The sequence below is a fragment of the Bos grunniens genome, chromosome 3, assembly GCF_055505025.1.
Source record: "Bos grunniens cultivar Pamir isolate PY7600 chromosome 3, Bosgru_T2T1.0, whole genome shotgun sequence".
In the NCBI taxonomy this organism is placed as follows: Eukaryota; Metazoa; Chordata; class Mammalia; order Artiodactyla; family Bovidae; genus Bos; species Bos grunniens.
In genome coordinates this window covers 69,945,960-69,971,233 of record NC_141167.1, presented here as the reverse complement: position 1 = coordinate 69,971,233, position 25,274 = coordinate 69,945,960, and the positions used below count along the sequence as shown (strand labels likewise).

Genomic DNA, 25,274 nt, shown 5'->3' with positions numbered 1-25,274 from the left:
AGGCTTTAGGTAATTTTACTAAAGTTAAAGGTTACTAAAGTAGAAAAAAAATAGGATAATAAATTAGCTAAATTCAATTATTCATCTAAGACCAAATTAAAACAGCATGCTTGACAGTTATTTCAATTTAATGTGAAACATATGTTAAGGGTATGATAATCTATAAAGAATATAAAAATTAACTGGTCACTGTAATCAAGACATTTATGAACAAGGTCCTACTGTATAGCACAGACAACTATAATCAATACCCTATGACCATAATGGAAAATGTGTGTGTGTATGTATTATATATATATGTGTATATATGAATCACTTTGCTATACAGCAGTAATTAACACAACACTATAAATCAACTGTATTTCAATATAAAAATTAAGTTACAATCTTAAAAAAAATTATTCTATGCAAAAAATAAAGCAAGTATACAAGTGATTAATCTCTAGAGGCAAAGTAAGATGATGGCAAAAAGACTGTAAGAAGTAAGAATGGTACAGTATTTGTTGAAAACCCTCTGACATAGCTTTGTTTTCCTTTCTTTGGTATGAAGAAAAGAATTAACTGCTTGTGATCGCTGTTCTTAACTGAAACAGGCCAAGGGAAAGATCTGTGGCTGACCAACAGAAATGTATGTAGTTGAAAATCTTCCAGTACCACATTTTTTTTAAAAAAGTAAACTTTTAATAATATATTTTATTAAAGGAGTCAAACATCCTTCCTCACCCCTAACACACACATACAAACCTTCACCATTGGTCACCCAGTTGTATTTATGAAGTCTTTCTTATATGTTACCTATAAAACCTATTTTTGTTCCTACCCATGGAATGGGCTAAATACTAGTTTCACACTTCACTTTTCTACTGAGTCAGTTAAAGAATATTGCCTGCAGATAGAGACATGAAACATAACATGGTAGTATACTTAATAGGAAATAAAGGGAGGATGAAACCAGGATGAAACCCTGGTCTCTGGTTTTGTCCTTAAAATGTCTATTTAGCTGCAATAAAATTCTGGCAGACCCTAAAACAGGAAAGTTCATATTTGGGTTTGGAGTATGGGACAATTTTTCAGATATTACAGAGAAGAATAAGATTTTGAGGTGAGAATGGAAAGCATTCCTCACAGAAGGAAAAACATAGGCATATGCCTAAGACGGAAAAGCTAAATTGGAGTCACAATGTAAAGGTGCTTAATCTTCATTTTGAAGTCAAAGCTAGAAACTATTGAAGGTTTCGTATATAATAATTATATGATCAGAGCAATACATCAAGAAGTACAGTTAAAAGAATGTTCAAAGCAGAATGGGGACTTCACTGTGGTATAGTGGATAAGAATTTGCCTGCCAATGCAGGGGACATGGGTTCAATCCCTAGTCTGCGAAGATTCCACATGCCACGGAGCAACTAAAGCCGTGTACCACAACTACCGTGCCCATGCTCTAGGGCCTGCATGCCGTAACTACAGAGCCTGCATGCTAGAACTACTGAAGCCCATGTGCCTAGAGTCTATACTCCACAAGAGAAGACAATGCAATGAGAAGCCTGAGTACCGCAATGAAGACCCAGTGCAACCAAAAATAAATAAATAAATAAAAATAGATTAGAACAAGGAGGGTTTCAAGTCAGTCTGCATTATAAATATTACAAAGAGCTTACATTGAAGGCAATAAGGCCTGGTCTATGAGGTAGAAGTGGAAAAGGAAACATCTTGAAAATAAAAGCCAAAGAGTTTAGCAATTCCTTGACTTCAGGAGACTGAGAAATCAAAAAGGATTAAAACTCACAGGATGCCAGGTCTAGAAGTATATATGAGTCATCTGCAGAGAGACTGTAACTGAAAGCACCACAGTGGATGTTTAGAGAGAGAACTAGTAGAAGACCCTGACTTCCTCACACCTTCAAGACTTTGGGAGGGACACAGCAATTTTAGACATCATTGATTCTTCTGATAGGGCAAATTACAGGGATGGGGCAATAGCTAGATTCGAGGTAAAATTAAGGCAGTGCTTTTCAGTTGAGGGTGATTCTCCTTTGCCCAGGGAAGACATATGGTGATGTCAGTAAAGTTTTTGGTTGTCAAATATGGGTGAAGAAAAGGGTGTTACTAACATCTAGTGGGTAGAGGTGAGGGTCCCTGTGAAGCATCCTACAATGTATAGACCATACTCTCAACAAAAACTTATCCAGTCCAAAATGTCGATAGGAAATGATGGAAGGAAGGAAGGGAGAGAAAAAAGAGGGGATATGTGAATATCTCATTCATGGTCAGTTTCTGACAATTAGTTTTGAGAGTCACTTTGACTGGAAGGAGATCAAACCAGTTCTCCTAAAGGAAATCAACCCTGACTATTCATTGGAAGGACTGACGCTAAAGCTGAAATTCCAATACTTTGGTCATCTGATACAAAGAGCCGACTCATTGGAAAAGACCCTGATGCTGGGAAAAATTGAAGGCAAAAGGAGAAAGGGCGGCAGAGGATGAGATCGTTAGATAGCATCACTAACTCAATGGACATGAATTTGAGTAAAATCCGGGGCACAGTGGACAGGGGAGCCTTGCGTGCCACAGGCCATGGGATCACAAAGAGTCGGACACAACTTAGTGACTGAAAAACAACAACTATATTCAAATGTCTGGAATAGTACCTGATGTATCTAATGTATCCCAAACATCTAGAATACTTGTTGAAAGACTGATCAATGTGTGGTCTGAGATTAAGTGCCCAGAAGACTCCATGAGGAAATCACCTACAACAGATTGTAAAAGCTAGTTTTATAACATGTTTTAAAATAAGGATAGCTGGCAAATACCAGCATTCTAGAATTTGAAATTAAACACAAATATGAGGACTGATGGTAGAGGGTGGGGAAAGGTGTTGCTCACAGTTTAACTTCTGTTTTTTAACAAATAGGCAAAAGTTAGTCTTAAGAGATCCAAAATTCATTCAAATTAGCACTTAAAATACCTCTGTGCCATTTCTATATTCAATTGTAAATTTCTTCAAGATCTGTGAGAAAAAAATAACATTATTCTTACCTTTTGCACTGGAACTTGACCTTGATATTCTGATTCTAACATCACTGTGTCATTATCACTGGACTGAGGCATCACAGTTAGGCCATTCAGAAGTTGTTCAGAATCATCTAGATGCACACATTTTTAGAACAGTACAGTCAAGTTAATATATTTCATCTTGATTCTCCACAATTAGACATTTTCCCCCTTTCTATGTTAGAAACTACGAAAACAAAATAACCAGTATTTTTATGCTTCTTAATTTTGGGGTATCGTTAGTTGGAGAATTGTAACACTGTAAAATAAACATTTTTCACTGGAAATTTTACCTCCCTATATTTCTTTTTCTTCTTTTTCTTTTTTTGGCTGGGGGGTGGGGAGGAGTCAACATAAAGTATAGCTGACATTTTGGATGGTTTGCCTTGAAAATGAACCGAAAACATCTGTTATTTTTGATATTGACTCAAGTACTGCATTTCGGACTCTTGTTGATTATGAGGGCTACTCCATTTCTTCTAAGGGATTCTTGCCCACAGCAGTAGATATAATGGTCATCTGAATTAAATTCACCCATTCCTGTCCATTTTTGTCCACTGATTCCTAAGATGTCGATGTTCACTCTTGCCATCTCCTGCTTGACCACATCCAATTTACCTTGATTCATGGACCTAACATTTCAGGTTCATATGAAATATTGTTCTTTAGAGCACTGGACTTTTCTTTCACCACCAGACACATCCACAACTGAGTGTCATTTCTGCTTTGGCCCAGCTGCTTCATTCTTTCTGGAGTTATTGGTAATTGGCTTTTGCTCTTCCCTAGTAGCATACTGGACAGATTTTGACCCGGGGGGTTCATCTTCTGGTGTCATATCGTTTTTCCTTTTCGTACTGTTCTTGGGGTTTTCACGGCAAGAATACTGGAGTGGGTTGCCATTTCCTCCTCCAGCGGACCACAATTTGTCAGAACTCTTCACTATGACCTGTCCGTCTTGGGTGGCCCTGCACGGCATGGTTCATAGCTTCATTGAGTTACACAAGCCCCTTCGCCACGACAAGGCTGTGATCCATGAAGGGGTTTACATGCCATAATAAGTGGAAGATGATCAATGTATGGCATACCTGAATAAATAGGAAGTCTGCTCCAAGCCTATTACTGAAAGCTGAGGGTAGAGGGGATCCTACTTAGTAAGCCTGTGCTTCAGAATCTGGCTAGAAAAGCCTGGAGTAAAGTAAAATGATAAAGGCTTAAGGATGTAACTCAGAGTACTATCAATATATACAGCAGGCAGATAAAAGTAGGTATCTGTAAAGAACATTCAGAGATGTTAATGATCAAGAGAGCAGTGTCACAGAAGCCAAGTATATCAAGGATCTGACTGAAAAACAACTTCATAGGAATGCCCTCTGGCACCTTAAAACACTACAAAACTCATCCTTCATCAGACATCTGTTATTCATCTGTGTTCCAGGTCTGTCAACCTGGACCCATATCCAGTCTTGGGTTACGGACTGAGCCCCAAGGCGTATACACCTTTAGTTACTAAAACTTGGCATATATTCATCTTTTGAAGACCTGCTCACTCAACCTTTGTGCTTTCTTTCAACTTTTCCCTTTTTCTATCGCTTAATTTTTTTGTATTACTTTAATAGCTTAATTTTTAGCCGTCTTCTCTGGTCTCTCTTCCCCATCCCTCCAACTGGCCTACACAATACTGGCAGATTAACTGCACTTAAGCACACGCTTTGTTCCAGAAATCTTCATTGGCTCCCCACTAACTATACCATTACAATTAAGTCCAAGGTCTCTAGAAATCAAGGTTCTTTATGACCTGAACCTGATCTATTTTTACTTAAAAACCAAAGGAACTTTTTGGCCAATAGAAGACACATTTTTCATTTTCACCGAGCACTTTGTTGAACAACATATTCACCATTTTGTTCTACTACCTTCTACCATTTTTCAGGTGACTTCATTTCCAGGTTACTTTTACAGTCTTCCAGGGAATTGAAATTTTTTCCATTAAGAGAATTTTGTAAAGACCAAAATAAATAGAAGATTATGCTTTTTCTGAGGTTCCCAGGTGGCACAGTGGTAAAGAATTCCTGTCAATGCAGGAGACGCAAGAGATGAGGGTTTGATCCCTCGGTCGGGAATATCCCCCGGAGTAGGAAATGGCAACCCACTCCACTATGCTTGCCTGGAAAACTCCATGGTCAGAGAAGCCTGGTAGTCTACAGTCCATCGTGTTGCAAAGAGTCAGACATAACTGAGCGCACACACATGCAGGTGTGTGCTATATGTTAATTCCAGACACTTTATGTCAAGTGCTGTTTTCAGTTGGTCTAATTGGAATCATTTGGTTTTCTGGAAGGAGCTCATAATAGAGGACACCCTTCCAATCCCACCACATATACAACATCACCTTCTTTGGATGAAGACTGGTCTTTGGTATGGTGGGGAGACCACCTGCAATGCAGGAGACCAGGTTAATCCCTGTGCTGGTTCCATCCCTAGGTTAGGAAGATCCTCTCGAGAAGGAAATGGCAACCCATTCCAGTAGCCCAGCCCGGAAAATCTCATGGAAAGGGGAACCTGGTGGGCTACAGTCCATGGACATGCAAAAGAGTCAGACACAATTTAGTGACTAAACAACAACAAATACAGAAATATTAATCTTTCAAGGAGATCAGGTAATTTCCACCTTCTTCACCTCCTTAAATTTTACTTTCATTTCTTTTAGGGCAAATGTTTTTACTTTATACCAAAGATGAGCACAATAAAGGACAGAAATGGTATGGACCTAACAGAAGCAGAAGATATTAAGGAGAGGTGGCAAGAATACACAGAACTATACAAAAAAGATCTTCATGACCCAGATAACCATGATGGTGTGATCACTCACCTAGAGCCAGACATCCTGGAATGCGAAGTCAAATGGGCCTTAGGAAGCATCACTACAAACACAGCTAGTGGAGGTGGAATGGAATTCCAGTTGAGCCATTTCAAATCCTAAAAGATGGAATTCCAGCGGAGCTATTTAAGATCCTAAAAGATGATGCTATGAAACTGCTGCACTCAATATGCCAGAAAATTCAGCAGTGGCCATTGGACCAGAAAAGGTCAGTTTTCATTCCTGGACCAGAAAAGGTCAGTTTTCATTCCAATCCCAAACATTCCAATGCCAAAGAATGTTCAAATTACCACACAATTGCCCTTATTTCACACGCCAGCAAAGTAATGCTCAAAATTCTTCAAGCCAGGCTTCAACAGTACACGAACTGAGAACTTCCAGATGTTCAAGCTAGATAGACGGAACTAGAGATCAAACTGCCAACATCTGCTGAAACATCAAAAAAGCAAGAGAGTTCCAGAAAAACATCTACTTTTGCTTTATTGACTATGCCAAAGCCTTTGACTGTGTGGATCACAACAAACTGGAAAATTCCAGACCACATGACCTGCCTCCTGAGAAATCTGTATGCAGGTCAAGAAGCAACAGTTAGAACTGGACATGAAACAACAGACTGGTTCCAAATTGGGAAAGGAGTACATCAAAACTGTATGTTGTCACCCTGCTTATTTAATTTATATGCAGAGTACATCATGCGAAATGCCAGGCTGGATGAAGTACAGCTGGAATCAAGATTGCTGTGAGAAATATCAATAACCTCAGATATGCAGATGACACCACCCATATGGCAGAAAGTGAAGAAGAATTAAAGAGCTTCTTGATGAAAGTGAAAGAGGAGAGTGAAAAAGTTGGCTTAAAACTCAACGTTAAGAGAAACTAAGATTATGGCATCCGGTCCCATCACTTCATGGCAAATAGATGGGGAAACAATGGAAACAGTGACAGACTTTTCTTTTCTTGGGCTCAAAATCACTGCAGATGATGACTGCAGCCATGAAATTAAAAGATGCTTGCTCCTTCGAAGAAAAGCTATGACCAACCTAGACAGCATATTCAAAAGCAGAGACATTACTTTGCCAACAAAGGTCTATCTAGTTAAAGCTATGGTTTTTCCAGCACTCATGTACGGATGTGAGAGTTGGACTATAAAGAAAGCTGAGCACTGAAGAATTGATGCTTTTGAACTGGGGTGTTGGAGAAGACTCTTGAGAGTCCCTTGGACAGCAAAGAGATCAAACCAGTCCATCCTAAAGGAAATCAGTTCTGGGTGTTCACTGGAAGGACTGATGCTGAAGCTGAAACTCCAATACTTTGGCCACTTGATGTGAAGAACCGACTCATTTGAAAAGACCCTGATGCTGATGAAGATTGAAGGCAGGAGGAGAAGGGGACAACAGAGGATGAGATGGTTGGATGGCATCACAGACTTGATGGACATGAGTTTGAGTAGGTTCCTGGAGTTGGTGATGGACAGGGAAGCCTGTCGTGCTGCAGTCTATAGGGTTGCAAAGAGTTGGACATGACTGACTGACTGAACTGAACAACCACAAAAAAGCAGAAATTGAAGAAAATACAAGAAACTGATCCAATTGAAGACTTAGTCAAAGCCTGACATTTTATAGATAGGATGTTAAAATAGGGACAAAAGACCATTAAATATAAATGTGTACCCACACACCCACAGCCATATATATATATATATATATATATATATATATATATATATATATATTTGGCTGCACCAGGTCTTAGTTGTAGCACATGGGATCTTTAGTTATAACATGTGGGATCTAGTTCCCCGACCAATGATTGAACCCAGGTCCCTGCATTGGGAGCATGGAGTTTCAGCCACAGGACCACCAGGAAAGTCTCCATAGACCATTCAGACCGCAATCTTTCCATTATTTTTCAGTGTCTATTCTTCAAAGCTATCCCCACCATTTTCTATGAATTTGCTATAATGAAAACAACCTTACCCTATCCAAGTGACATTCAGTTCAGTTCAGTTCAGTCGCTCAGTCGTGTCCGACTCTTTGCAACCCCATGAATCGCAGCACGCCAGGCCTCCCTGTCCATCACCATCTCCCAGAGTTCACTCAAACTCACGTCCATCGAGTCGGTGATGCCATCCAGCCATCTCATCCTCTGTCGTCCCCTTCTCCTCCTGCCACCAATCCCTCCCAGCATCAGAGTCTTTTCCAATGAGTCAACTCTTCGCATGAGGTGGCCAAAATACTGGAGTTTCAGCTTTAGCATCATCCCTTCCAAAGAAATCCCAGGGCTGATCTCCTTCAGAATGGACTGGTTGGACCTCCTTGCAGTCCAAGGGACTCTCAAGAGTCTTCTCCAACACCACAGTTCAAAAGCATCAGTTCTTCGGCGCTCAGCTTTCTTCACAGTCCAACTCTCACATCCATACACGACGACTGGAAAAACCATAGCCTTGACTAGACAGACCTTTGTTGGCAAAGTAATGTCTCTGCTTTTGAGTATGCTATCTAGGTTGGTCATAACTTTTCTTCCAAGGAGTAAGTGTCTTTTAATTTCATGGCTGCAGTAATTTTGGAGCCCAAAAAAAGAAAGTCTGACACTGTTTCCACTGTTTCCCCATCTATTTCCCATGAAGTGAAGGGACCAGATGCCATGATCTTCAGACACATTCAAATCTCTCACATTCAAAATTCAAAACAAAATAATCTCTCTTCTAGTCTTACAAAAACAAAATACCTATCTTTCTGTTTAAAGCCATAGCCATCTTCCCATTCTCTTTACCAACAAACTTCCTAGTAGACTGGTTTACATTCAGATTCCACTACTTCTCAATTTATAAGAATCTGCCTCTGCCTGATCACAATGGCAACAAAAGAAGCTTTTGTAAAAGCAAAAGAAAAAAAAACAAAAAACCCGCAAAAACAAAAAACCCAGCATATCACATTGCCAGTTGTAACCTTCTCTCCTTATTCCTCATGGTATTTTAATGCTTTGTACTGGACTGATAACTGTGATGATTTCCTCCTAAAATGTATCTTCCGGGTTTCAATATCTATTTCTATTATCTATTCATTTTTCCTTTTCCTCTAGGTTTTGATTACCTCTTGTTTTAACTTATTCATTTTTTTCTACTTTTACTGAGGGAGTCTGGTTACCTAGAATTTGTTCTTAACCTTTCTCTTCCTGCTCTGTATCTTTTCCTTCATTCTTATGGCTTCAAACAGCTTCTATATATTCCTAAATATAGTTCTTGTTACACCCTGTTAGTTCCAGAAAACTATTTCTAGTTATATATTTCCAATTAGATATTCTGCAATATCTTAAATGTGGTGGTGCTAGTGTTAAAGAACTTGCCTGCCAATGCAGGAGACTTAAATTTAAATGGGTTTGAAGATCCCCTGGAGTGTTGAGGATACGGCAACCCGCTCCTGTATTCTTGCCTGGAGAATTCCATGGACAGAGGAGCCTGGTGGGCTACAGTCTATAGGGTCACAAACAGTCAGACACAACTGAGGAGACTTAGCACACAAACATGTCTGAAATGAAAAATCCCTTTTATTTTCAAGCCAGCTATTGGAAGACACTGATTCTAATAAAGCTTAGTAATTCTGCCACAGAAATATCTAATTTAGCCACAGCCTTTTTGTACTTACTGCCTTAGTTTTGGTCATCATAGTTTCTTTCCTAGACTACAGCACTCAGCTTCTTTACTTGGTCCCAACTATATCAGAGCATCCTCATCTTAGTTCATCCCCTATATAGCAAGCAGCAATCTCTTCCTAATATAAAATCTGATTTTGTCATGCTCTTGTTTGAATCTGCTCATTGTGTGCAAAATAAAAGATCCAAATGTAGCGATGGTATTTAAGATAATATATGACTTAGAACAACTACCTCTTCAGTTACTCTCCTGAAGACCTTAAAAATATTTTTTTCTAAAAAGAATGGATATAAATATTTCATATTTTGGATCTTATTTATTCTTCTTCCTGGGATACCCCCCAGTGTTGCCTCTGATATTTTCTCCCTTATCTCCACTCCTCCAGTCAAGAGCTATAACTCAAGTTAAATACAAAATGGAATATCTAACACAGAACAGTAGGGAGCTTTTACTAGAAGCAATAAAGGAGGACCATCATGTTCCTCCTAATCTGTGCTTCAGTAAAACATCTTAGAAATTTCTTCTGCTTTGGAGAAACTTCTGCCCTTGGAAGGTCAAATGGAAACCAGGGAGCAGTCTAGACAGAAGGAGACCTGGATATGGTATGTTCACATCTGCTTCTAGTCTAGGCCTGAATACATTTATCAAGGTTCAGGCACCCCATTAGTTGGGCTCACCACTGTCAGAGAAGCATCCCCCTGGGTCATACATCCCCAGGAGAACCATGATGAGAAAGGCGATACCTTCACTTCTGACAAGACTAACAGATGAGACAATGATAAAGTCAAATGAATCTAACTATAAAAATTTCTAGTTTTGGAAGATGTTTTTGGTAAATGGGAACTACCACTAGGCAAGTATTTCTAGCTCAAGTTTCTTTAACTGTAAACTGTTTTTAACGTTTATAACTATTTATCTACCTCTAGAGTCTCTAACAATCTTTTCCCCATTCTAATCTACCTTTCTAACCCACAGAGACATCATGGAAATTAGAGCAACATTTCACAAGTCTGCTCAGAGCTTGCTATGTCTGACTCTACGACCCCGTGGACTGTAGCCAACCAGGCTCCTCCATCCATGGGATTCTCCAGGCAAGAATACTGGGGTGGGTTGTCATTTCCTTCTCCATGGGATCTTCCCAAACCAGGGATTGTACCCGGTCTCCCGCACTGGAGGCAGACACTTTAACCTCTGAGCCACCAGGAAAGCCCATGAACTACAGCAGTGACAGGTTTTTATGTATGGCCCATATGCCAGTGTATATACTCTATATGAAAGTAAGTTGTGTGTGAACTGTACATACAATTTTCTTTCATTCAAATGTAATGAATACATTTGGGTATAAAGGAATATGCTTCAGGGATTATTTCTACCCTAGAATTTACTAGTTATGATTTTCAGTATTTCAGATACATAATATTTAGGATGACCTTGGCATTTTCATTTAGAAGTCAACTGTTCAATCACAGCTATTTACTCATTAATTTCTTACCTAAAAGAGGCAGAATTTGTAAAGGTGAAATGTTTTCCACACTCTGTGAATGTTTTGGTTCTTGATGATTAAACACTAATTGGTGGTGGTTTGGTGGTGTTCCATTTGAACATGCAGTCTGATGAACCAGGCTAGTTACCCCAGAGGTTGTATCTTGCACAGAAGACTTTACCTGTTAAGACAGAGTTAAACAAATCTTTCAGAGCTTTAATCACAGAAGAAGTATAAGAACAACAACAAAAAAATACAAGAGAATAGAATATAACTTAACACTGTCTTTGAATATGTTATTAAAGTCACATAAATTTATAAGGCATAATTATTGCTATCTTACAAATGAGAAAAGGTTTAGAAAGATTAAACAACTTGGCCATTATATAGCTTTTAAGTAGAGTCAGTCATTAAAGTCCATGGTCTTAAGTTACTAGCATACACAGACTTAACACATATGTTATTAAACAGTGCTGCCTATTTTCAAAAGCTTTCCTGTGACTTATTGAAAATAAAAACTGAGCTTTTATACCAAATCTTGGATGGAGGAGCCTGGTAGGCTGTAGTCCATGGGGTCGCTGAGAGTCTGACACGACTGAGCGACTTCACTTTCACTTTTCACTTTCATGCATTGGAGAAGGAAATGGCAACCCACTCCAGTGTTCTTGCCTGGAGAATCCCAGGGACAAGGGAGTCTGGTGGGCTGCCGTCTATGGGGGTCACAGAGAGTCGGACACGACTGAAGTGACTTAGCAGCAGCAGAGACTAATCCACTTTCTTTACCTCCTTTTCCTTAGTGAATTAGTGATATAAATGGAGGGTGTGTTTATTAAAAAAAAAAAAAAATCACATGGTGGTTGATGCACAGATTATCAACAAATTCTGATTGAGTATTCTGTTAACTACTTATTGGGATTCCCTTGTGGCTCAGCTGGTAAAGAATCTGCCTGCAATGCAGGAGACCTGGGTCCAATCCCTGGGTTGGGAAAATCCCCTGGAGAAGGGAAAGGCTACCACTCCAGTATTCTGGCCTGCAGAATTCCATGGACTATATAGTCGCAAACAGTTGCACAGGACTGAGCTACTTTCACTTCACTAACTACTTATTAAGAAAAACTGTATTATAATAAATATTTATTTAATACTTGGGTGAGCCTTTTATATAGTTAATTCTCACAATAATCCTATGAAAAGAGAGAAAGTGAAAGTAAAACCAGGGTCTCCTGCATTGCAAACGGATTCTTTACCAGCTGAGCTACCAGGAAAGCCTATAATCCTATGTTAGTTGCTGTCATGTCCGACTCTGCAACCCCATGGACCGCAGCCCACCTGGTTCCTCTGTCCACAGAATTCTCCAGGCAAGAAAAATGAAGTGGGTTGCCACTTCCTTCTCCAATAATCATATGAGTTTGGTATAGTTATTATCCCCACTTATAGTTCACAGAGGGCTTGCCTGGTGGCTCAGATGGTAAAGAATCTGCCTGCAATGCAGGAGATCTGAGTTTGATTCCTGGGTTGGGAAGATCTCCTGGAAAAGGGAAGGGCTACTCACTCCAGTATTATTGCCTGGAGAATTCCATGGACAGAGGAGCCTAGAGGACTACAGTCCATGGAGTCACAAAGAGTCAGACACGACTGAATGACTTTCATTTTCACAGTTGACAACAGGACTTAGATGTAACTTAAATGTTCATATTTATTCAGTGGCAAGATAAGTTACAGTGCCCAAGCCCAGGTACCTTATCTGCTAAACTACAGACCCCTCCATTGAATAAAAGGGTTAGGATTATCATTAGTTGATAAGGCATAAATGAAGTGTATGAATACTTATGCTAGCTTGAATAAAATTAAGGCCATAGGAATGTTTATCTCAACAATAATAGAGACCCAAGCCCAAAGTTTTAAAGTCAAATGCTGAGATTTAAATCAGCAAAACATTACTTTATGAAACACATAAGTATGTACATTTATTCATTATTCTATAAATATACTTTCTTTTTATGTCTTGAATAAGCATTAAATTCTTCAGTGAGTGACACTGAGAAAAACTTGGTCACAAACAGATCATAAAGATAGCATTCTATGTGCTATATTGAGAATTATTCCAAAGTTTGTTTATAACTTGACATAATTTTGTTTCCACTAATACCTATGGCAAGATAGATCATCTGGATCTTCTTCCCACTCAAAAACCTTTGAGAGTTAATGCTTACCTAGCAAATTAAATATTAACACTTTATCTAGGTGTACAAACCCACCCCCCATTACATCTCCAAAGACAACTAATCCCATACAAACACCAGCTGCTACCATATTTCTCTGAACACACCTCCTATGCTTTTTGACTCACTTCATGCTACTACCTCTGTTTAAAAAAAAGTCTCTAATCAGTATGTCAATATACTAACCATTTCTTCCCTTTCTCTGTAATTTAAAACCTATTTTAAGCATTTCCTCTTCATGTAGTATATGTGTGTGTATATAGATATATATTCCTCCTTCATTTTCTCAATAAATTATGAATATAGATGATTACAGCACTAGCCATACAATCTCTTTAACTGTGTGATTATCTGTCTTATTAAGAGCTCCATCAAGATAGTATTATATTGTGTTCCCCTTGGAGTTAGATATTATTACATAAGCTTATGATCTAATAAAAGGGGTGTTTGTGCTAGTTGCTCAGTTGGGTCCAACTCTTTTCAACCCCATCGATGGTAGCCTACCAGGCTCCTCTTTCTATGGAATGCTCCAGGCAATAATACTGGAGTGGGTAGCCATTCCTCTCTCCAGAGGATCTTTCTAATCCAGGGATTGAACCCCAGTCTCCTGCATTGCAGGTGGATTCTTTACTGTCTGAGTTACCAGGAGCCCCTAATAAAAGGTGTTAGTTGCTCAGTCGTATCTGACTCTTTGAGACCCCTATGGACTGTAGCCTACCATGTGCCTCTGTCTGTGGGATTCTCCAAGCAGGAATACTGGAGTGGATTGCCATTCTCTTCTCCAGGGGAATAATAAAAGGTATATACCTATAATTCTGTATTTGAAATGGGTACAAAGGATTAAAAGTTTTATGAGGATGACAACTAGAATTAGTAGTAAAAGATAAAATTACTTTTACCCTTTTCAAAGCATATCAACTACTAATCAAACATAAATGTGCTAAAATCAACAAATGGTAATTATAAGTTTTAGAAACTCTGACCACCACTGCCCTACTTGGGAATTTTTGGGGAGAAATTCCACCTTACTGTGCACACCTTACTGCATGCATACGGGGACACCAAGACTCTCCTTCTGTATTTAGAGCCTTAAGACTTAGCCAAAACTATAATTTGTTCTACTTACAGTTTGATGTAATATTAAAAAAAAATACATCTATTAGAAAAATGCAGCCAAATCATTTCACTATTCAATCTTTTTTATGAAGAAATCTATGAACATCTAAGTGAAAAAATGAGTGACAACACAAAAAAATAAGAAAAAATATTTTTTAAAAATGAGTGACAACTCTTCATTTAAATAAAATCAAACAATTATAACCATTTAGTTATAACCCATATAATCTTAAAATTCTAAGGTAAAATGAAGAATTAACTTACCTGTAATCTCTCTTTAGGAGAATCATTCTGTTTTACTCCAGTAAATTTAGGAAACATTTCTGCAAATGTATATAAAAATACTTTAATATTTGCTAACTTAAAAATCATCTAAATTGTAGGTCTTGCATATTAAAGTGATTTTAAGAAAACGGTCAACTTCTTAAATCAAGAAATTCTTACACTTACCAGGTTTCCGCCCTCTTGGAATCAGTCAAAATTTCTAAAGAGATACTTGCTTTGAAAAGGGATATTTTCTTTTCTACCTAATGGAATAAATATCTCCTCACAAATTTCAACTTGGATTATTAGGCAAAAAGAATGATGTGTTACTTTAGAGTAAACCCCTTGAATAAGTGATAGTTTAAAAAGAAACAAGTTACAGCAGAGATAAGGGTTTAAACAAGCAGTACCATTTATACTAAAACCATCTTTTACCAAATAGCCATTAAGAGGCTTAATTAAAATAATTAAGAATTTACTGTAAGAGAAAGGAATGTATCTGAGAGAATACAGTCTTATTAAAAGTGAAGCTATTTGATTAGGCATGATAAAGTCTGCTCTGCTTGCTAAGCATTATAATAAAGATCCCATCTAATTAATACTCTATTTACTTCTGCGCTATCTGACAGCCTCAACTACATAGCAACAAATGGCTTTTATAGTACTTCCTTTACCTTTAGAAATACCTTTACAGGGGACACTGGCAGTAGAGTAGATATTAAAAGACATCTCTCTGACATGGTGTTCATAAGTTCTTCTTTCTTGATCCTACAATTCATTTTGGTGCTATCCTCCCCAATCACAAGCCTAAGTCAGTGTGGTAAAGCACCAAACTGGTAGTTAATGCCTTGATCCATCTCTCCAAGCCAGCTTTCATGAGCCACCTGAGCATCATTTGCTTCAGGCTTCAGAGCACCAAGGCTGGTCAACACCAAATCTTATTCAAACTTAACATTCTAATTTTAATAGTTACCTTCTGCTTCCTGAAATGCCATCAGTTTCCACTGGATGTGTTACTGTTCTTTCCTAAAATGTTTGATGCTGGACATTGTTAAAATTGCTAAATGCCACTCAAGGACATGCTTTAATTTAAAAAATTTAAGTATTTAAAATGACATGAACCATCTTAATGTCACTCCACTAAATATTATTTTAAGTGTTAGGGGTTAGGTGGAAAGGGAAGGCAAGAAGACAGACTGCAAAGACTGAGGGTATAGATTCAGGTAGCTTTCACATTTAGGAGAGAAATTATGATTTCAGCTTTGAACAAAAAAACAAAAACAAAAAACAGACTTCATTAATATGATCATATATGTACATCCATATATCTATCTTAATTATCCAAATATGCACCTAAACAAATTATTCAATGATATAAACTCTTAACTATAATAAAAATACAACATACCACATTAGTGTTGTGATGAAAAATTTAAGGGCATTATCTTAGTTTTCTGATATAAAACTAAAGCTCACAACTATTACAAAAACTATCACCTCAAAATCTAAAAACATGAGCAAAAGGCATCAAAGAATTTTAATTAAAAACAAACCCAACACCAAGTACAGGATGCCTCAAACAAGTCTTACAGACTATAGATATATGAATAATGATAGCCTAAAACTCAGTGTTTTGCTTCTCCTTCTATTCTTACATAGTTGACTTTCCAGAAACAAAATAAAAGTGCATATTTCTGTTTGTTTATAAGTTCCTGGCCTTTGGAATTAAAAGGCAAATATATATATTTTCACTGTCAAGCTTAAGACCACATTTCAATAAATGAAGAAGCCCTCCCAGGTCTTAATAAAACTGAGCACTACAGTGACAACATATACACTTGTCAACCAACTTTTCCAGGGAACTGTGATAACATACCTACCTTATGAGGATCCAATTGGATAAAATATGTTAACTACTGAACAAATGAATATTTTGCACAGTATATAATGTGTGCTATTTTCATATTTCCCTAAAAACTTCAACATAAAACTCTGATTGAAAGTTTTCACTTCCAACTAAACAAATTTTAATCACAGAATCAAAAAGAAGAGAGATCTAGGGTTAACTATTTGATTGAAGGATTTGTTAATAATATCCATCATCTATCAAAGCACTGAGATCAATGCTCCAGAGATACCAAATATTATCAGCAAGCCAATACTGACTTAAAAACTTGATAAACTGAATATGAATATAATACCATACATAATGTAAAACCAGAATGTAATATCATTATAGCAGAAAAAAATTACTGAAGATTTTTAAATTAGAAAAACAAATCACACTTCTGTTATAAAGGACTGGGTACATAAAAGTGATTGGAGGTCATTTCCTTATTTTATTGGAAAGAAAGCATATCCAGAGATGTTAAATAATCTGCCCAAGTTTATCATATAATATTCTATGAATAAAAATCAAGCACTGTGAACAAAAAAATTTTGCCCCCTTTAAAGAATGTTTTGAGCATTTTCATCTAAGTGTGTGGTACTTATTTTAATATAGAACAAACTGATTATAAGCTGTCTCTTCCTTTTACCAAAGTCATTTTAACTAGAGTTACAAAGTGGAAACAAACAAAAACGCCTAGATTGATGGTTCTCAAACATGGCAGCACATTAGTCACATGGATCTTTTGACACTGTATTTATCTGGTCCCACTCTCCAATTCATATCTGGACACTATTTTTAAAGTTTTACAGGTGATTTCTAATGCACTGCTGCCAAGGTTGAAAAACATTATTCTAGACAGCCTGTTTATTCAGTAAGACCCAGTTTTTAAAAGGCACATGACAATTTATCCTATTTCTGAGACTCCTGGCTCAAGTACAGGCCTCAATATGTACAAGTTTTTAAGCAAGCCTGGGTCCCTGAATTTATCCTTCTGGGGCTTTAAAAACACCTTAATTGATAGGAAATTAATGAAAGTTTAAAATACTTAAATGATGAATACTAATCATTTCTCTTAAACTTTCTAGCTTGAATGGTGAAAAATTACTCCAAACTGTCATTTCATGGCTTCCCTGATAGCTCAGTTGGTAATGAATCTGCCTGCAATGCAGGTGATCCTGGTTCGATTTCTGGGTCAGGAAGATCCACTGGAGAAGGGATAGGCTACCCACTTCAATATTCCCTTGTGGCTCAGCTGGTAAAGAATCCATTATTTCATACTTCCTGTATTTACTAAACCATCCTCCCCCTTAAAAGGTAAACTAAAATCTAAACTTTAACCAAGGTTTTCCTTTCTTCCTTGCATGAAAAAAATAAAAACAAACTGCATCATTGTCACTTCTACAGAAGACCTGGCTTATATAGCTAAAATGAGAAATGATTCTTTTATTCCTACTTTTAAGTCAGTGTAACTAAGAAAGTTAAAAAAAAAAAGGAACAATTGTTACTTAAGGAATTTCATAAATTTCACTTTCAGAACATTACGCTGAAGCCAATAAAAGCAAAAAATCCAAAATATGAAGTGATAAATTCATTTTGTCTTAATCAGGTAAAGAACTGTTGCCATAACCATTCAATTTCTTTGTATATAACTGTTTTAACAATTGAAATGATAATCACTCCTGAAAAATATTATATTCCACACTAGTCAGGTATTTGAGCTAAAATCTGGATAGTTCCTAAAGGTATTTCCTACAAAGTTAGAATCAAAAAAGCAGTATTATCTATGAGCTGCTCCATTTGATGGTTTCTCAGTATTATTAAATCTGTTAATACTCCTCCTTATTACATAACTCAAGATAGCCAACCTTTGTTGAATATTAAAAAAACTCAATTGCTTGTGTGTACATTCTAGTACAGCCTAGTTAACATAGGATATATGCATCTGGAATTCATTTATACTGTCAAGCCTATTTGTATCTTTTGATCTGCCATTTGATGATATTTTGAGTTATGAAAAATAGGTTTTATATTTATGCCAATGTTTAATCACTGGCATAAATATAAATGGGATAGGATTTATTATTTTTTTTGTCCATGCCTCATGGCTGTGGCATCTTGTTCCCTGATCAGGGATAGAACCCAGGCCCTTGGCAGTGAAAAGTGCAGAGGCCTAACCACTGAACTGCCAGGGAATTCCCCATCATTGTTCTTGACTTATCAGCACATGATAATTTGCATATGCCAATGTAACTGAAGAAGATAATTTAAATGGCAATATCAAGTTACACTGAAATTTTCAATTAAGTACTGCTTCCAGCCAATAGATTTCTTATGTTTTTCAAAGATATGGAATTTCATGACAGCTCTATCTTAGAACTGATTTAATATCTGGTTTGAAATAATAATTAAAGAATTATTAAATCTTTCCTTGTAACTTACTCCTCTTCCATTTAATTAATCCAATTTCTTTAGCCCAAGCAGAATTAGTCCATTTTTTCAAACATGCATAAAATAAGACTTAAGATTACATAGAACATAACGGAGAAGGCAATGGCACCCCACTCCAGTGTTCTTGCCTGGAGAATCCCAGGGATGGGGGAGCCTGGTGGGCTGCCATCTATGGGGTCGCACAGAGTCGGACACGACTGAAGTGACTTAGCAGCAGCAGCAGAACATAACAATTTAATGTGGAATAACCAGCTCTACCACTATCTATAACCTACAAATGTTTTTCAGATGTCACCCTTAAAACATTTTAATATACCTAGAAGAGAATAATACAGCAGTAAAGAAAGCAACTCATAATACAAGAAAGCTATAAGGAGAACTTTAAGTCAATACTGTTAAGGAATTTAGAAATTAGAGATCTAATTTAGAGATCTATTAATTTAGAAATCTGTCCTTGATAACAGAAATTGATTGTGACTTGGTTAAGAAAACTGCATATGGTCTCAAGTTGCTATAAAAATCCAGGAAGACAAGTATTAAAAAATAGATTAAGAAAAATTACTGGAGATCAATATTCTTCTATCAGAGAAGAATTTATCCCATCCAAGTACTAACCAGGCCTGAACCTGGTTAGCTTCTGAGATCAGATGAGATCAGGCGCATTCAGGGTGGTATGGCTGTAGACCAGAGAAGAATTTCTCAGAGAAGCTTTCAGAAAAGATGCCACTACTAAAATTTTGAAGAAATGAAATTATCTTCTATGTCCTATTTTGAATAATCCAAACTCTTATTTAACCCTAGTTCTGATAATTGAGATATTCCTTTTTAAAGTTTCAGCTCTTGACAAATCATAATAAATTTTAAAGTTACAAAGTCTTACTTATATTTTCAGTTAACTTTTACTAACATATCTAATTTTCACAAATTATTATTTTCTCCGGATCTCCATTTCCCCTCACCCTGAAACTTAAGACTTGGGATTTGTCCATCTGTTTCTTGATAACATCATGTGCAGAATTTAAGAATGATAGATACTTTGCTTATTTTTACAATAGGTATAGCTAAAGATATAGCCTGAATTAATTATTTTTCACAATTTGCAGTGCTTTTACTTAGTTTTTGTTGTTCTCAGGAAAGTTAAAGAAAATGTTGGTAACTTATACACTAGAAATCAAGAGCCTTACAGTATTTTTAAGGGTACAACTGAAGTTAATAGGAGAAAAGGTCCTATTGCTTCATTTACTATTTCATTAAGCAAAGTTAATTACTGCATAAGTTAAGCATTGCATTTGCAACTTATATATATTGTTTTTCCAATGAAGTACATAGTTGGTTTATAAAACAATGAAAATTTCAAACATAAACAAAAACTCTTATTATCCTATCATTTTAGAAGACAAACTGACCTTAGTGTTATAAATCTATACACTCTTCATACAGTAGATGGAAATGTAAAAATTTGCTTCTTTGATTTTAACAGGTGTTTTTAAAAACACTTCGTTATTTGAAAAAGATGACATCAAACAAGAATGTCAGTCATAAAATAAAAACTCAATAGTGCTTTAAAATTAGAATTCTGAGGCTGAGTTATTCTGTTTGAAAGTTAGGAAAACACATACTACACTATTTAAGAACACAGTAGATGACATTCTTTCCTTCAAGCAACATATTGTAAGATTCTATTAGAAACTGATAATTCAAACTAAAGTACTTCACTGAAGCACTCTGAAGTACTTTTCTGCTAATACTCACGGTCTTTATTGATCAGTAGTCAATATAAAATTAGATAATTTAATAAGAGTTTTATCCTATAAATAAAAGACAAAGTGCTCTAACTTCTTAGGCAATAAATGCTTTATTAGATGAAATTACAAATGCTAGTCACAATTTAAAATACTTTAAAGAGTTTTTCAGCATGTTTTGCTTAAAAGTCAACTACAAGGAAATAATGTATACGGAGTCCTAAATTATTAAAAAATTTTCTAGGATGACAAATTTCAATAAAAGTAAAAATTCTGTTTATTCTAACAGAAATGTTTACCACTATATACTTTATAAATCTAAAACAACATGAGGCCATCAGCACCACAAACTAAAAAGAACCAGAAGTGAAACAATATACTGCAAGGCAGCAGACTCTTAATACCAGACCAAAATAAGAAGGATATTCTTACAAATGGTAAGAATTCCTGATGTGACAACATTTTGTGTGGGATGTTTTAAAAAGAATTGAATCTCATGACAAACAAGAAATGTCTTATTTAAAATAAAGCAAAATTTGAGGCCTAAAAGTGTCCTATATTTGAATGTGCCTTTTGGTGAACAATGATGGAATGCCTCTGCCAAGACCATATCCTGAGGGCAGCAATTACCTGTCAACTACATAAATGTCAATGAAAGAGTACAAACAAAACATGAATGAATAAGTTAAGCTTGATATAGTTGATGATAAACTCTATGAGGTAATATCATACTTTAGCATAACTGAGAATCTGAATTTAAGGTATATTTTTCTACAAATGGAAGATAACCTACAGTGAAGAAAACACTGAAGTGAAAAAAAATCTGCTTTACACCATTTGTAGGATGACTGGTTTCTTAATTCAAAATGATTATCCAATTCAGAATATATTGTCACAACACTGCACACTCCAACATTAGAGTGATTTGATATATCAAAGTAAAAGATGTCCTCAAATAATATTTTATTAAAAGATCAGCATTTTATTCTTTGATATTTTTGGTATTATGATATGAATTATATATTGATATTATCCCACCTTTAGTAAATTATTTTCAACAGTACAAGCTTATTTTCAATATTACAAGCCTGTAGGTCACATATGTATAATAAGAAGTTTCACTTTACACAGTATCTCTTTTAAGAAAAAGTTGTAAGACTGTCAACATGCAATTAAATAAGTGTGGCATCCCACTGTAGATTCTGGGTAAGTAACAAACATTTTTTCACACTGTACATCTCAATAATTCATGAGAAATATTTTCCCACAAGCAGAAGTAAGCTAACCTGATTCGGAATCACTGCTGTCTGAAGAACTTGAATCACTGCTACTACTTTCAGACTCTGATGAACTACTGCTGCTGCTACTGCTGCTACTTTCACTCAGTCGGGAACCACTTCCAATGGCCTTGGTTGATTGAGTTTTCTCAGCTACAAAATAAGAAAAGACATTAAAAATGGCAGATATTAAACTGTCACAGGAACATTTTAAAAACTGCTACGGGACTTTCCTGGTGGTCCAATGGTTAAGAATTCACCTGCCAATGCAGGAGACACAGGTTTGATCCCTGGTTCCAGAAAATTCCACATGCTGTGGGGCAACTAAGTCTGTGTACCACAACTGTGTATTGAGCCTGAGCTCTAGAGCCAATGAGCTACAACTACTGAAGCCTGCGTGCCTAGAGCCTGTCCTTCACAACAGTATAAGCCACCGCAACGAGAACCCCATGCACTGCAACTAGAAGAGTAGCTCCAGCTTGCTGCAACTAGAGAAAGCCCATGCACCGCAACTAAGACCCAGCACAGCCAAAAATAAATAAGTAAATTTTTAAAAAAAGATACCTACGTTTTGTTTGACGTTTTCTAGAATTTAACTTATTATTGACATCCAGTAACCGCTTTTCCAACTCTAGTTTTTTCTCTGAATGAAGTTCTTCTCTTGACTTCATTGTTCTCTTACCTATGTGATTTAGAAGGAAAAAAAAAAAAGTGAGTACAACCAAAAGAGTGAGTACAACACAAATATTAGACTGCTTTCTAATACATACCATTAGGTTTTAGTGATCTTTTTCTTAGACATCCAGCAACATATTTTTGCAGTTCTCTCAGTGTTGATGATTTCAGTGTTTCAAAGTCTATCTCTATTTCATCAGGGTTGGAATTTCTCAATGAAGGCTCTCTGGATTGTATTATATGAACGACTCGCCCAAGTTTATCTCCAGGGAGTTTGTTTATATCCAAACTCAACTGTCTTTTCTCATCATAGTTCATAGGTTTTGCATTATCTTCATCTTCAGATTTCATAGTGAAGACCTGTGGTTTCTTCTTCTTTGGCAGACTGTAACAAAAGTTAAATTTAATCAAATGTATTTCAGATAATGTTATCTTAATAAGGCATCATTAAAGATACTTACTTGCGCTTGGATTTTTCCTTTAGTTTCATTTGCTTAAACTTTTTCCTTGGATTTTCATCTCTGTTATCAATCTTTTCTCTTTTCTTTTCCCTTTTAGACTTCTCATTCTTTCTCTTTAGCTTACGAAAAGGTACTTGGGACAAAACCTGTAGCTGTTGATGAACAGCTTGAAGCTAATAAAGGAAAAATGCTTTAAACATTAATGATTCTAAATAAAGAGAGCAGAAAAAAATGAAGGCACTCAAAAGTCAACAGTATCCTTTATGAAATTCATTTACTTCAGACTGATATTTCATTTCATAAATTCATCATTTTGAAGGGTGTGTTTCAAAGAATATTATATATTTAACCCATACACTTAAATATTCATCTAAAAACAGACCAAGAATCATTATTTTTCCACGTAGTCTTAAGTCTTAAATCATTGATTTTTCAGGATTGAATTCATAGCAGGTTAACATTTTATCATAAAAGGTAACAAATGTTAAATAAAGATCCCATGCATAAACTATCCAGGTTATGTTATATAAATGTTTCAGTAAGAATCAACTCATTGTGGTTAGTAATATAAATAACAGAATTTTAAGATGTATAGATTTTGAGTAGAAAAAACTATTAAACATTAAGTATATGCCAATAAGTAAAGTCACAGTTGCTAAGTGATCTAAATATAACAGCTTTTAATCTACTTTTAATCTACAAATAGGATTTTAGATCATCAGCAAGCAGCAGCAGCTCATAGAAAGAATATAAAAACTTCTATCAGTAAAATGAACTACCTGCTCCTGAAGCTTTGCAAGACGCTGAACTCGTTCATCTTCAGAATCACCAGAAGAGTTATCTTCAGAAGAAGCTTCACTACTGCTTTCTCTACCAAGGGTTTTTGTGGTATCTGTTTTGACGTAACATACAGGCATACTCTCAACAGGTTCATCTGGGATCTTTGCAAAATGCATTTCGAAAACATCCTATAATGGAAAATGACATTGTTAAGGGCCTCTGCATTTCTGATTTAATGCAGCAATAACATCTTTTAAGAAAATGCACATTTCAGTGTCACTTTTTTTCGGCTGCACTGTGTAACTTGCTGTATCCCAGTTCCCCAATCAGGACTGAACTCTAGCTCCTGGCAATGAAAGCGTGGTGGAGTCCTAAACACTGAACTGCCAGGGAATTCCCTCAGTGTCATATGTTGATGAGAACTCTATTGTCTTTGTGGTAATCATTTCACTGTATATGCATATATTGAATCATAATCTTATATACCTTAAACTAATGCAATGTCAATTATATCCCTATAAAACTGGAGGAAAAAAAAGATTTACCAGAAATATAGTTAAGACCTCATGCTTCCCTGACTACCAACTTTTGTGTTTTTCCAGGTAAGATAGATCTTTCAGATTAACTGGGGGACTTCTTTTCAGATCTCCTGCCCTGTGACTGCATCATTCTACTAATCCCCAATGACTCAGCCTCAAAAGTCCTTGAGCCTTCCGTTCAGGCTCATTGAATGGGACATTGACTCCAGTCAACTCTGTCTCAGATATCTACTGTCCTTTCTTCACTAGTATTTCCCCAATGTCTTCTATATGTAGGGCAGCTTCATTAAAACATTTACTACTAATGGATACTATACCTCATAAAGTAAACAACCCACCCCCACAATCTTAAAAGTACAAATTATGCTTTACTACTTAGTGGGGGTAGGGGGTGTTATTTTTTATCTCTCGAGTTATGAAACATTTTAAGCTATGTTCAGAGGAAACTCACTTTCAGAACACAAGTAAAAACTCACCTGAAGCATCCTTGCCATTGTAACCACTTCATGGTCTGGAGGGTTGTACTTATAGCAGTTCATGAACATTAATCTAACATCTGCAGCAAATTCATATGCATCTTTATATTCCTGGTTATCCATTTTTGCCTAAATTAAAAAATTACAGAATTTTGAGCACCTATATTAAGTGTTTATATTATAAAATAATTCCAACATACAATAGAATAATAGGTAATACCAAAACCAGATACCCACCATCCAGATTTGACAAAATTAAAACTCTGCTACATGTTTTGTATTTTTAGACTTTGAAAAAGATCCAATGAATTTTGAC

General features: G+C 36.2%; 1 protein-coding gene across 9 annotated transcripts in view; it reads right to left on the bottom strand.

Moving 5' to 3' along the window:
• BRDT (bromodomain testis associated) overlaps nt 1–25,274 on the bottom strand; it is a 56,884-nt gene that overhangs the window by 7,097 nt on the left and 24,513 nt on the right. For all 9 annotated transcript variants that reach the window (XR_015160471.1, XM_086391117.1, XM_086391120.1 and 6 more), the window contains 9 exons: nt 24,959–25,087; nt 23,943–24,131; nt 23,164–23,336; nt 22,798–23,087; nt 22,596–22,709; nt 22,037–22,180; nt 14,670–14,728; nt 11,077–11,248; nt 3,040–3,146 (listed from right to left, as the gene is read on the bottom strand). Coding sequence is in view for 8 of the 9 variants with exons in the window: in XM_086391117.1 (XP_086247243.1) it covers nt 3,040–3,146; nt 11,077–11,248; nt 14,670–14,728; nt 22,037–22,180; nt 22,596–22,709; nt 22,798–23,087; nt 23,164–23,336; nt 23,943–24,131; nt 24,959–25,087 (1,377 nt within the window). In the remaining variant the exon portion in view is untranslated. The remainder of the gene's footprint in view (nt 1–3,039; nt 3,147–11,076; nt 11,249–14,669; nt 14,729–22,036; nt 22,181–22,595; nt 22,710–22,797; nt 23,088–23,163; nt 23,337–23,942; nt 24,132–24,958; nt 25,088–25,274) is intronic.